Source organism: Rutidosis leptorrhynchoides, chromosome 3 (assembly GCF_046630445.1).
Source record: "Rutidosis leptorrhynchoides isolate AG116_Rl617_1_P2 chromosome 3, CSIRO_AGI_Rlap_v1, whole genome shotgun sequence".
In the NCBI taxonomy this organism is placed as follows: Eukaryota; Viridiplantae; Streptophyta; class Magnoliopsida; order Asterales; family Asteraceae; genus Rutidosis; species Rutidosis leptorrhynchoides.
In genome coordinates, this window is record NC_092335.1 from 49,090,598 (window position 1) to 49,105,041 (window position 14,444).

Below are 14,444 nucleotides of genomic sequence, written 5' to 3' on the forward strand. Positions count from 1 at the left end.
AGGTATTAAAGAAATCTTCCGCTGTGCATTTGTTCATTTTAGAGATATTACTTGGAGTCATTCATGAAATATTTCAAAAGACGTTGCATTCGAGTCGTTGAGTTCAACAAGATTATTATTAAGTCATTGATAGTTTCATATATTATGAAATGGTATGCATGCCTGTTAACTTTCGATGTAATGAAAGTTTGTCTTTTAAAAACGAATGCAATGGTTGTAAAATGTATCACTTAGAGGCCAAATACCTCACTATGTAATCATATGTTATTGTATTCGTCCTTATGGATTTGGACGGGTCGCTTCAAAAACTATCTGCATTGATTCGTCTAATAAAGGGGCTTATAAAACTACCTCTTTTAGGGGTATTAAATTTGCTAGTATTTTGGAGGGGGTTGATGTGGTAGATGAAAGGACCCGTTCATATACATTATAAACGATTCATAATAGTTGATTACATCGCGAGGTATTTGACCTCTATATGATACGTTTTACAAACATTGCATTCGTTTTTAAAAGACAAACTTTCTTTACTTCAAAAATTGACGGCATGCATACCATTTCATATTACATCCAACTATAATTGACTTAATATTAATCTTGATGAACTCAACGACTCGAATGCAACATCTTTCAAAGTATGTCTTGAATGACTCCAAGTAATATCCTTAAAATGAGCTAATGCACAGCGGAAGAATTCTTTAATACCTGAGAATAAACATGCTTTAAAGTGTCAACCAAAAGGTTGGTGAGTTCATTAGTTTATCATAATCCATCATTTCCGTAATAGTAATAGACCACAAGATTTCAGTTTCTATAAATATCCGTACACTAGCAAGTGTATAAAAGTATTTTATAAGTTGTAGGCACCCGGTAACAAGCTTTAACGTTAATGTTTTACCCTCTGAAGTACACCAAATCAGGTGTGTTTAAAATAACCTCGAAGTACTAAAGCATCCCATAGTCAGGATGGGGTTTGTCAGACCCAATAGATCTATCTTTAGGATTCGCGCCTGCCGTACATAGACAAGTAGTTTAATGTTACCAAGCTAAGGGTATATTTCTGGTTTAAACCCACATAGAATTAGTTTTAGTACTTGTGCCTATTTCGTAAAATATTTATAAATCAGCGCATGTATTCTCAGCCCAAAAATATATATAAAAAGGGAGCAAATGAAACTCACAATACTGTATTTCGTAGCAATTATGTATATGACGGCACTGAACAAGTGCAGTGTTTGTCTCGGATTCACGAACCTATATTAAGTATATATATTTATATGTTGGTCAATATCTGTCTAACAATTTAGGTCAAGTCGTAGTGTATCACAATCCTAATGCTCGAGACCGACATGCAAAAGTCAACAAAAGTCAACTTGACCCAAAATGACTTTCAAAATCTATACATGTTTATTATATAACTTATATATAGTAGTTTTATATATTTAAATATATTTATCAGATCTTATTATACTAAATAATACAAGTCATTTATTAATAAATAAAAATTTATATTAAAATTCATATATGATAAAAATATACTTTTATATATCTCAAATAATAAAATTTATAAAATTCACTTAATATCATAAAAATATAGTGGTATGTATTATTAATGTAATTACATTACGTGTGGTAAAAATATCTTTGTACGCATATTTATTTGATAAAATAATATTGATAATAATAATAATGATAAAAATAATAAAATGATAGTTTCAATAAAAATATTAATTTTTAGTAATAAAGATAATTTTAGTAATAACATCAACTGATAACAGTTATAATAATCGTTTTAATAATAATATTAAAATTAATGATAATTCAGTTGACCATATCTTTTAATCCGTTCATCGAAACCACACGATTTCTAAATGAAAAGTTATTAATTTTTTTCTTCAGATTTTCAACGACATGCATATCATATAACTTATCTCAGTAGCATATGTATCAAATTCATGATTTATCATAAACTATTTAACGACGAAACTAAGCATACAAACATGCATAATCATATATACTCGAGCACTAGTCAGGGATACACTATTAATATATAAAAGATAAGATATGAATGCTCACGTATCAATATTGTGATTCAATATTGCAGGAAAGTACGTAGACGCAACGAAAATGATAAACGTTAGGTTGACCTCACGAGCAATACCCTCGATCAATACCCATAACCTTCATAGCTATAACCCATAATTTCCTTAGCTCTATCCCATTTGAAAACTTATTTTGAAATCGTCTGAATATAACTCCGTCGTAGTATTTTATGTATACTAATAATATCTTGAAATAATACTAAGTAAATATATATATATATATATATATATATATATATATATATATATATATATATATATATATATATATATATATATATATGTAATTCGATTGAGAGAGTTTAGAGAAATATATTTTCAAGTTTCTATGAAATAATGAAACCTATTGAATTCTATTTATAATAGATTTTTGAATTTTTAAAGTGAATTATTAACGTATGAATTATTAAAGTGAATTATTAAAGTATGAATTATTAAAGTGAATTATTAAAGTATGAATTATTAAAGTGAATTATTAAAGTATGAATTATTAAAGTGAATTATTAAAGTATGAATTATTAAAGTGAAAGTAAAGTAAAAGTAAAGTAAAGGTAAAGTTAGAGTATAGTAAAAGTATAAAACTATGTACGTATAATACGCGTATAAAAATATATATAATATTAATTTAAATCGTTATATATATATATATATATATATATATTTAATAAAATAAAATATAAATATCGTTATCTTTATCATACTGGTTAAGTAATGAGTTGTAAAAAAAATAGATTTCTTAAATCACAGTGGACCTCATAACATAGGCCTGTAATCATATCATAATGTATCTGATAATTCAATCATTTGATATTATCTCTTAATTCTGTCGATAAATATATCGAAACAAATATGTTTATGTAAAGTATCATATATCTAATACTTTGTTAATGTTTTTAGTTAATATTATATATTATATATACATATCTATATACACATAATTGTTCGTGAATCGTCGAACACGGTCAAAGGATAATTGATTACATGAATGTAGTTCCAAACTTTTTGAGATTCAACATTACAAATTCTGCTTATCGTGTCAGAAACATATAAAGGTTAAGTTTAAATTTGGTCGGAAATTTCCGGGTCGTCACAGTACCTACCCGTTAAAGAAATTTCGTCCCGAAATTTGATCGAGGTCGTCATGGCTAACTATAAAAATGTTTTCATGATGAATATGAGTTGATAAATAGAGTTTTATCATCATTGAGTAATATAGATAAAACAATTTGATTACGCGAAGAGTATAAGTGAAGCTATCGCAAGAGAGTGAAATGAGTAAACGTATATTCGTTTTAACCGATAACGTAGTTATGATTGATTTCCGGAATTCATGGGATTTAAAGAAAATCTTTGCAATAAGATTTGGCTCTTCGGCGATTAAGGAAATCAGGATCTTCTTTGATTAAATGCGATAATCTGTCTCGATTTCTCTGTCTGATATTTTACTATAATTCCACCCCCTTCGTTTCTTTATTTCCACAGCTCACACCTTCTAGTCTTTCTCCCCAATTCATACTTTAAAGCATTCGTTAATATGCTTCATCCAGTATTGATTCTTGATATACTTTTAACTTTCATATCTGTCATTCTTCTTTTTCATCTACCACCGGAGGAAGTTATTTTCTTCTACCATTACCTTGGGATTATTGTGTTTTTCATTCTCCCGCGTCTTTATATTACTATACGCATTTATATACACGGTTTGTAATTTCGGGGTTGTTATCGGGCTTTATATTCTCCATTATATTTCGGAGCTTCATGCTTTCGTTTTCTCTTCCCGATCTTAAGTCAAGCGGATAATAGTCCAGAATTCGTAGATATGAATTTTTGGATGAACATAGTTAATGTTCCAAGAAGAAAATCGTAATGGCACGATCTTGATTTGGCAAATTACCAGAATATCTGAAAATATAGAGCTATCAAGATGATATGTTCTTAATATGTTTGAAAATTGGGTAGAATGTAAGAGTCGTGTAAACAGTACATGATGACGGTATGTTCTGTGAATCATCACGTTCTATTAGAAACTCAGCATGACTTACTGTAATATAATCACGTTGATCAAGTGTCATTATATTATACTAACTCATGCTTCAGTTCTCAACACTACTTCAAAAACATTCCTATTTTAAATTCAATTTTTTTTTAAATTTAGAAACTAACACAGTTTCTTTTTATGTTGTAACGCAGATATTGCGAAGAGATAAAAGATATCGGATAAGAATAGTTGTGAAAATATCTTCAGGAATATCGAAGATATTATAATAAAAGATACGATAATATGGATGATGAAGAAGATTTGTCTGTGAAGGTTTAGAATAAGAAGTAAGGTGTTTGCTAACGATTTCAGTAGACACTGAATCATTTGGATCCTTTGAAGGCAGGTTTAGTCTTTGTGATTTGTCCACAGCCTCCTTCATGGTCTGCTCAATCCGTTTTTCAGTTTCAAACCTTCTCTTTTTCTCAGCTTTACCACCATACTATTCTTTATCATCAAACTTTTGACTGTTAAAGTCGTTTACAGTTTTTGCTGCTTCATCAGCATTTTTCCAATTTCGGAGAACTAGTTCATAGTTTGGGATGTTTTTCAGAAAATTCACATTCGAAGTATGTAAGTCTAGGAGATAGACGTTATATGTATAACTTTTGACATAAAATTGTCGCGAAATTCAAAATACTGATTGCTAATTCCCAGTAGTTGGTGTGACAATTATTGTTACATGATGTAGGTGAGTACATGATGGGGTTTTAATGAATAAGTATAGTGACTTTTCGGAGAGGCTTAAGTTGAAGGTTAATGAAGTTGTTGATAAGTTTACTGCTAATGTGGCGAGATATGAAAGGTTCCCCGGTAATAATGATGAAGGGGTAATTGTTATAATAAGGTTTATTCGTATAAATAAATGAAGGTGATTTGCTGGAGCTGTGATAAAACTGTCTATTTAGGAAAGAGATTGAAAAATTATATTTGGTAATAAATATCAAAGGATCTGACACGGGTACGTGTTAAACTATAACTTTGGTTTCGAGAGCTTTTCAGATGCATGACAGTGGGTAATATGTGGTTGGATCATCATCTCGCATGTCTTTAGGAATTTCGAAGTGTTTGAACACATATTGTAATTGTTAATATACATATGATGTTCTAAGATTTTGAATGATACAAATATCTTTGTGAGTTCCATGAATAGAAATGAGGTTCTAGGACAGTTTTGAAGTCAAAGTATAGTTTTGAAAGATGTAGGAATCTAAGAGTGATGATTTCGGTTATATCTTGAATCGAATTCTGAGATTTCAAAATCAGAATATGTAATTAGATTTTGAATGAGTATGGTTGTTTTGATTTCTATAAAAGAATGTATATTGTTGTGAAAGTAGGGAGTATAATGGATGATTTGCTGAATCAGATTCGAAGAATGTAACATATTAATTGTGAATTTATATATCTCTCGGGTATTACCTACCCGTTAAAAAAAATTTCACAATTAATATTTTGTACAAAAGAATTTTATTACAGTCTTTATGGAAATATATATGTGTATATTTCTTCAGATGTAATATTGATTTAATGAGTTAATATTAAATTAAACTCATTTGATTTATGGTTAAGGCTAGGATAGATAATTTCTAAACTTTAGAAATTACATAATCGCTGTAGAATGTTTCCCCAATGAAGTTATGAATCAATACTTCATCGTTGTGGTATTCCTTGGTATCTACATGGCGTATGACGTCGATGCTCGTGGGACAGATTGTGAAGTTGAGGTTTGTGATGCGGTTGTTGTTGGTGGTGGTAATGGTACTGTTGATGTTGTTGATGGTGGTACTGGTTATGCTGCTGGTGCTACTGCTAGTGTTTGTAACCTTTGCACCATATTCTCCAAAGCCACTACCCGAGGGCGAAGCTCGTTGACTTCTTCTATTACACCGGGGTGATTGTCGGTTCGGACGAGCGGATAAATAAGATCTAGAATTTGGTGTAGTATATAATCATGACGAGATACTCTGGAAATGAGAGAGAAAATGGTGTTTCGGACAGGTTCGCCGGTAAGTGCTTCAGGTTCATTGCCAAGAGGGCAATGTGGTGGATGAAAGGGATCGCCTTCTTCTTGTCTCCAATGGTTAAGTAGATTACGAACCCATCCCCAATTCATCCATAATAGATGATGGCTAATTGGTTGATCCATTCCGGTCACGCTGCTTTCGGAGCTCATGTGGAAATCCATATCGGCATAGCTGTCGGAATCCGAGGAACTCGAACTGGTTGAAGGATCCATCTTGTATGATCAGGGAAAGAATTTTTTGGTATGAAATAGATTGTAGAATTTAGATTTGGTATTCTTCAATATATAATTTACATATGTATATATAATACCAAAATCCCATAAATTACGGAGGAATCTTTGAAAGATGTCAGTCAAAGTTCACAGTAACATATATGCTAAGATAAGAATTCGTCTATACACTATTATGCAATAAATGTAGGAAAACGCGTCTAGACTTAAGAATGATAAGCAGGTAATTTCCTAAAGATGGTAAGTAGATAATTTCCGACTAAAAATGATAAGCAAAACTTTTGACATGCAGACACGGTCGAAGTCCAGACTCACTAATGCATCTTAACAACTATCAGTTAGACACACTAATGCAAGACCTGGTTCGCTAAGACCACCGCTCTGATACCAACTGAAAGGACCCGTTCATATACATTATAAACGATTCACAATAGTTGATTACATCGCGAGGTATTTGACCTCTATATGATACGTTTTACAAACATTGCATTCGTTTTTAAAAGACAAACTTTCTTTACTTCAAAAATTGACGGCATGCATACCATTTCATATTACATCCAACTATAATTGACTTAATATTAATCTTGATGAACTCAACGACTCGAATGCAACGTCTTTCAAAGTATGTCTTGAATGACTCCAAGTAATATCCTTAAAATGAGCTAATGCACAGCGGAAGAATTCTTTAATACCTGAGAATAAACATGCTTTAAAGTGTCAACCAAAAGGTTGGTGAGTTCATTAGTTTATCATAATCCATCATTTCCGTAATAGTAATAGACCACAAGATTTCAGTTTCTATAAATATCCGTACACTAGCAAGTGTATAAAAGTATTCTATAAGTTGTAGGCACCCGGTAACAAGCTTTAACGTTAATGTTTTACCCTCTGAAGTACACCAAATCAGGTGTGTTTAAAATAACCTCGAAGTACTAAAGCATCCCATAGTCAGGATGGGGTTTGTCAGACCCAATAGATCTATCTTTAGGATTCGCGCCTACCGTACATAGACAAGTAGTTTAATGTTACCAAGCTAAGGGTATATTTCTTGTTTAAACCCACATAGAATTAGTTTTAGTACTTGTGCCTATTTCGTAAAACATTTATAAATCAGCGCATGTATTCTCAGCCCAAAAATATATATAAAAAGGGAGCAAATGAAACTCACAATACTGTATTTCGTAGCAATTATGTATATGACGGCACTGAACAAGTGCAGTGTTTGTCTCGGATTCACGAACCTATATTAAGTATATATATTTATATGTTGGTCAATATCTGTCTAACAATTTAGGTCAAGTCGTAGTGTATCACAATCCTAATGCTCGAGACTGACATGCAAAAGTCAACAAAAGTCAACTTGACCCAAAATGACTTCCAAAATCTATACATGTTTATTATATAACTTATATATAGTAGTTTTATATATTTAAATATATTTATCAGATCTTATTATACTAAATAATACAAGTTATTTATTAATAAATAAAAATTTATATTAAAATTCATATATGATAAAAATATACTTTTATATATCTCAAATAATAAAATTTATAAAATTCACTTAATATCATAAAAATATAGTGGTATGTATTATTAATGTAATTACATTACGTGTGGTAAAAATATCTTTGTACGCATATTTATTTGATAAAATAATATTGATTATAATAATAATGATAAAAATAATAAAATGATAGTTTCAATAAAAATATTAATTTTTAGTAATAAAGATAATTTTAGTAATAACATCAACTGATAACAGTTATAATAATCGTTTTAATAATAATATTAAAATTAATGATAATTCAGTTGACCATATCTTTTAATCCGTTCATCGAAACCACACGATTTCTAAATGAAAAGTTATTAATTTTTTTTTCAGATTTTCAACGACATGCATATCATATAACATATCTCAGTAGCATATGTATCAAATTCGTGATTTATCATAAACTATTTAACGACGAAACTAAGCATACAAACATGCATAATCATATATACTCGAGCACTAGTCAGGGATACACTATTAATATATAAAAGATAAGATATGAATGCTCACATATCAATATTGTGATTCAATATTGCAGGAAAGTACGTAGACGCAACGAAAATGATAAACGTTAGGTTGACCTCACGAGCAATACCCTCGATCAATACCCATAACCTTCATAGCTATAACCCATAATTTCCTTAGCTCTATCCCATTTGAAAACTTATTTTGAAATCGTCTGAATATAACTCCGTCATAGTATTTTATGTATACTAATAATATCTTGAAATAATACTAAGTATATATATATATATATATATATATATACATATATATATATATATATATGTAATTCGATTGAGAGAGTTTAGAGAAATATATTTTCAAGTTTCTATATAATAATAATAACCTATTGAATTCTATTTATAATAGATTTTTGAATTATTAAAGTGAATTATTAAAGTATGAATTATTAAAGTGAATTATTAAAGTATGAATTATTAAAGTGAATTATTAAAGTATGAATTATTAAAGTGAATTATTAAAGTATGAATTATTAAAGTGAATTATTAAAGTATGAATTATTAAAGTGAATTATTAAAGTATGAATTATTAAAGTGAATTATTAAAGTATGAATTATTAAAATAAAAGTAAAGTAAAGGTAAAGTTAAAGTATAGTAAAAGTATAAAACTATGTACGTATAATAAGCGTATAAAAATATATATAATATTAATTTAAATCGTTATATATATATATATATATATATATATATTTAATAAAATAAAATATAAATATCGTTATCTTTATCATACTGGTTAAGTAATGAGTTGTAAAAAAAATAGATTTCTTAAATCACAGTGGACCTCATAACATAGGCCCGTAATCATATCATAATGTATCTGATAATTCAATCATTTGATATTATCTCTTAATTCTGTCGATAAATATATCGAAACAAATATGTTTATGTAAAGTATCATATATCTAGTACTTTGTTAACGTTTTTAGTTAATATTATATATTATATATACATATCTATATACACATAATTGTTCGTGAATCGTCGAACACGGTCAAAGGATAATTGATTACATGAATGTAGTTCCAAACTTTTTGAGATTCAACATTACAAATTCTGCTTATCGTGTCAGAAACATATAAAGGTTAAGTTTAAATTTGGTCGGAAATTTCCGGGTCGTCACAGTAGAAGTGGTTGTAAATGCTTCAGGTTATTTTGATACAACAGTAGGTATTGATGAACCGATTCAGAGGAAGATGAAGGATGGCGAGGGTTCAAATGGTGGTGTTAATGTGAAAGTTACAGGTAAAAACAAGTATGGGGTTGATGGAATTTTGGGTTCTCCATATTCGGTTCAAGAAGTCGAGATCGATAACGCTCTTAGTGATGTAGGTTTTGGTCCAAAGAGTAAAAAAGGGAGATTTGAGGAGGTTAAGACACCAACGGTGTGTAACGCATCTACTAACGCTATTCTCGATAACTTGGCTAACGTTGCTACCAGTAATAATGCGGGTTGTAAGTTTTGCATTTGTGCGGATCCGAATTGTAAAGGTTTTTGTAGGGGATGGCATGTGCATTCTAGCAAATTTCGAGGAGGAGAAGCGAAAAAGATCGGTCTCAAAAATGGTCTCAAGATGAGAGGCAAGGCAAAGAAGAAATATGATAGAAATGGTGCATTGGGTTTGAAGGATTATAGTGATGATGAAGAGGGGAGGATTGATCTTTTAAAAGATAAAAATGCCATGATTTCTCAAAAGGATGGATCTTGCAAGTGGACTCGCATTGGTTTGGGGACGGGATGTGTATGAGAGAAAGGCGGGTTTTCTATCAATTTAGGAATGGTTGTTTGGAATCTCCGGGGAGCCGCACTGACGGAGGGATAGGTATCGAATCGACCTTTACGTTCAAGGCCCATGTGGATGGCGGTGGCGACAACAACATTAGTCTTTAAGTGTTTATGTATTGTTGCATTCTTATATAGTTATATGTAGGTGATGGTTTCGTTCCTTTGATTGATTGTTAGCGTTAGGTGTTTGTAAGGTGTTCGGCGAGACTCAAGTTAGTTAGCGTTAGGTTGATATCTTTATTTGGTCTCGTTTACTGTTTTCGAACCTGCAGGTGAGTTTTTTTTTTGTATTTTTGTTTCTTGTCTCTTTTTGAGATTAAGATTTGGTATATAAGTTTTCTTTTTTTTGCCAAAAAAAAAAAATTTAAAAAAAAAAAAACAACCTCTTTTATTTTTAAAAAAACACATGTATTGTTGTTGTTTATAAATGATTATTTAGTATTTTTCACGTTTTCGTCCACACTCATTAAACTATATGCATTGAATTTTCTAATATCGTTAGTTCAGGAATCAACTAACCTTTTTTATTTAAAAAACTTATGTATTATTGTTCTCATAATTAATTATTTAGTAGGTTTTACGTTGCCGTCTAACAGACCGACTTATAACAATAATAGATAAATAAATATACGTTTTACTTGGTCTAAAACTCTAAATCTATTGGACGTAGAATATCCTAGACAATACTTGATGCCCAAGTTTATGAGGGGTGTTTTTGGAATTTTGTTCATCAAACGTGGCGGTGTAGCAGAACAATCAACCTTTACCGTTAGATCAAACGGCAATCCAACGGGTTCAAACGAAAAGCCCTATGTGCTTGTAAATAAAATTGTGCTATATAACCCACCCTTTACTCCATTTCCCTTTCATGTTCTGCAGCTTAATTTTCTCAGTTTCATCATCCTTATCGTTGAAATTCAAGGTAAATTGATCCTTCATTTTTTTGTATTTCGTAGTTTAATCTTTGATTTGCTAGTTTGTTTTGATGCTGTGACGCTGTGTGGTAGTTATATATTTTTAATTTATGGATCAAAAGTTTAGTTTATGTTTAGATATTTTGCTGATCTTAGCTATGTGTGTCTACAAGCGAAACTATATGATCATTTTTATGCTTGAATGTTTTATTATCGAGTTGTCTGAAGGTGGTTTTCACAATTACTGTTACTGAAGTTATTATTATGATCATGATTCATAAGTAACTGTGTTAAACAATTTAATGGATGGCTTTTTAGTGTATTATCATTATTAATTTTACGAATAATTTATTTAAATTATGATAAATTATGGTATGATTTTAATTTAATTTTTTGTAGATGGACTTGTTAAGACATTTGAAGTTTTGACACATGTTGAATTAATCTGTTGACCTGTGTCATTTTACCTAAAACTTTGAAGTTATCACAAATTGACCCATTTACAACTCAAATTCACCATGTTAGCAGACTACTAGAATTTTAAATGGTAGTTTGATATTGTTGTATTTAAGATCCGGATCATTTTCCAGTTTTATTTACCTTCATACTGTTCTATTTAAATAACTTGGAGACATCAACTATAACCTGAGCTTTTTTACCAAAAAGCGTATAATTGATTCATGGATAATAAATAGCTCGTAAATGAGCCTAGCTACTCCGTAGTAATAAATTGTTAAGGTTCCTTAGTAATGTGAATCAATAATCTTACTTGTTCATGTGATACATAAAGTGATTTGTATTTTTTTGTAGTTTTAGCAAGCAGCTCAGTTTCATCATGGGGAAGGAAAAGGTTCACATTAACATTGTTGTGATTGGTCATGTTGACTCTGGAAAGTCAACTACTACCGGGCACTTGATCTACAAGCTTGGAGGTATCGACAAGCGTGTGATTGAGAGGTTTGAGAAAGAAGCTGCTGAAATGAACAAGCGTTCTTTTAAGTACGCTTGGGTGCTGGACAAACTTAAGGCTGAGCGTGAACGTGGAATAACGATCGATATCGCTTTGTGGAAATTTGAGACCAACAAGTACTATTGCACTGTCATTGATGCTCCGGGACATCGTGATTTCATTAAAAACATGATTACTGGAACTTCTCAAGCAGATTGTGCTGTCCTTATTATTGATTCGACTACTGGTGGTTTTGAAGCTGGAATTTCGAAAGATGGGCAGACTCGTGAACATGCTTTGCTTGCGTTTACTCTTGGTGTCAGACAAATGATCTGTTGCTGCAACAAAGTATGAAATTACTCAATTTTGTATTACTGCATTTAATTTACAGATTAAGAATATATAGACAGGGTGGCAATTTGGGTCCATTCAGTTTGGCGGGTTAAAAGTACCCAACCCGACCGTGACCCAATGAACAGTTTGAAATTAGACATGACCTGTTTGTCTGTAGCCAAATTTGTTCCAGTTGGCTTTAAATGTTGACATTAAACTGGTTGATTTCATGTCCAAACGAGTAAAATTTGCCTGTAAGGATGGTATATGTTAATTATTTACTACATAACTTTTAAAACTTATTTTGGTTTCACGGGTCGACCTGTTTACCCAAGCCGACCCGAAAGTGTGTATTGGGTTGACATGTTGAGAATCCAGCACTGAACCCTTTAATTTTGCAACAGTTTTTGGGTATTTTTAACTTCTTATATTATAATATTATTATGTGTTTTTGTAGATGGATGCTACTACACCGAAATACTCGAAGTCTAGGTACGATGAAATCGTAAAGGAAGTGTCATCATACCTAAAGAAGGTTGGATACAACCCTGAAAAAATCCCATTTGTTCCAATCTCGGGTTTCGAGGGGGACAACATGATCGAAAGGTCAACCAATCTTGACTGGTACAAAGGCCCAACTCTTCTAGAAGCACTGGACAACGTGAGTGAACCAAAGAGACCATCAGACAAGCCTTTACGTCTCCCACTACAAGACGTTTACAAGATCGGCGGAATCGGAACCGTTCCAGTCGGTCGTGTTGAAACTGGTGTTATCAAACCCGGTATGGTCGTCACTTTCGGCCCAACCGGTCTAACCACCGAAGTCAAATCAGTCGAAATGCATCACGAAGCACTACAGGAAGCATTACCTGGAGACAACGTTGGGTTCAACGTGAAAAACGTTGCTGTGAAGGATCTTAAACGTGGTTACGTTGCTTCAAACTCGAAAGATGACCCGGCTAAGGGTGCGGCTAGCTTTACTTCACAAGTCATTATCATGAACCACCCGGGTCAAATTGGGAATGGGTATGCACCAGTGCTTGATTGTCACACCTCTCATATTGCGGTTAAGTTTGCTGAACTGCAGACCAAGATTGATCGAAGGTCGGGTAAGGAACTTGAGAAGGAACCTAAGTTTCTTAAAAATGGTGATGCTGGGATTGTTAAGATGGTTCCAACTAAACCAATGGTTGTTGAGACATTTTCTGAGTATCCTCCGTTGGGTCGGTTTGCGGTTAGGGATATGAGACAAACTGTTGCTGTTGGTGTGATTAAGAGTGTTGATAAAAAGGACCCAACTGGTGCTAAGATCACCAAGGCTGCAGCCAAGAAGAAATGAACCGATGCTGTTACGAGACATGAAGTCGGGTTGAACCTTTTTATCGTGTTATTATTAAAATGTCGTTTTATGTTTTGTTATTTTGTGTGTTGTCGTCCTTGTTGCCATCTTTTAACGCTGTTCTTAGGACTGGTGGTTCTGTTGCGCTTTCGAGTTCATACTTGGGTGCTTGACAGACGGTGGCATGAATTATCGTATTTGTTTTCGTTGTGATCGAGTGTTTATTTCTGCAATTAAAGAATAAATTTGTTGATGGTTGAATATTTACGGCACTTTCATTGTGATCTGAATTTATATATCTGTTGGTAGTTAAATTATTATGCAAAGTATCATCTAAACTTGGACATGAGCGAAGTAGGATCCTTTTTTTTTTTTTGTATCTCATCGACGATATTCTTTGGTGAATGTGTGGTTTGTACCAAATTGCTAAGATAGTCGCAAATTAATCTTTGCTCAAGTTGCAGAAAGAAAGATATGATATACACAATTTAATCGAGTTGTTTTCGATCCTTAATTTTGAGATATGTTAAGAAGAGAGAGTTACTAATGGATGTCCTTTTCATTGAGAAGATATAGTAAGGAAAAATATACGCTTTTCACTAAATGCTATCTATAAACCTAGTACGGTTATTTACATTTACACTTCATTACA

The 14,444-nt window shown here is 31.7% G+C and overlaps 1 protein-coding gene and 1 pseudogene across 1 annotated transcript; both read left to right on the forward strand.

The window, feature by feature from the left end:
• Positions 1-11,126: 11,126 nt before the first annotated feature.
• Positions 11,127-14,055, forward strand: LOC139899629 (elongation factor 1-alpha). Its single transcript, XM_071882469.1, has 3 exons — positions 11,127-11,179; positions 11,982-12,468; positions 12,911-14,055. The coding sequence occupies exons 2-3, from the start codon at positions 12,007-12,009 to the stop codon at positions 13,790-13,792; spliced, it is 1,344 nt and encodes a 447-aa protein (XP_071738570.1). The 5' UTR covers positions 11,127-11,179; positions 11,982-12,006; the 3' UTR covers positions 13,793-14,055.
• Positions 13,852-14,444, forward strand: part of LOC139899956 (uncharacterized) — a 30,105-nt pseudogene continuing 29,512 nt past the window's right edge.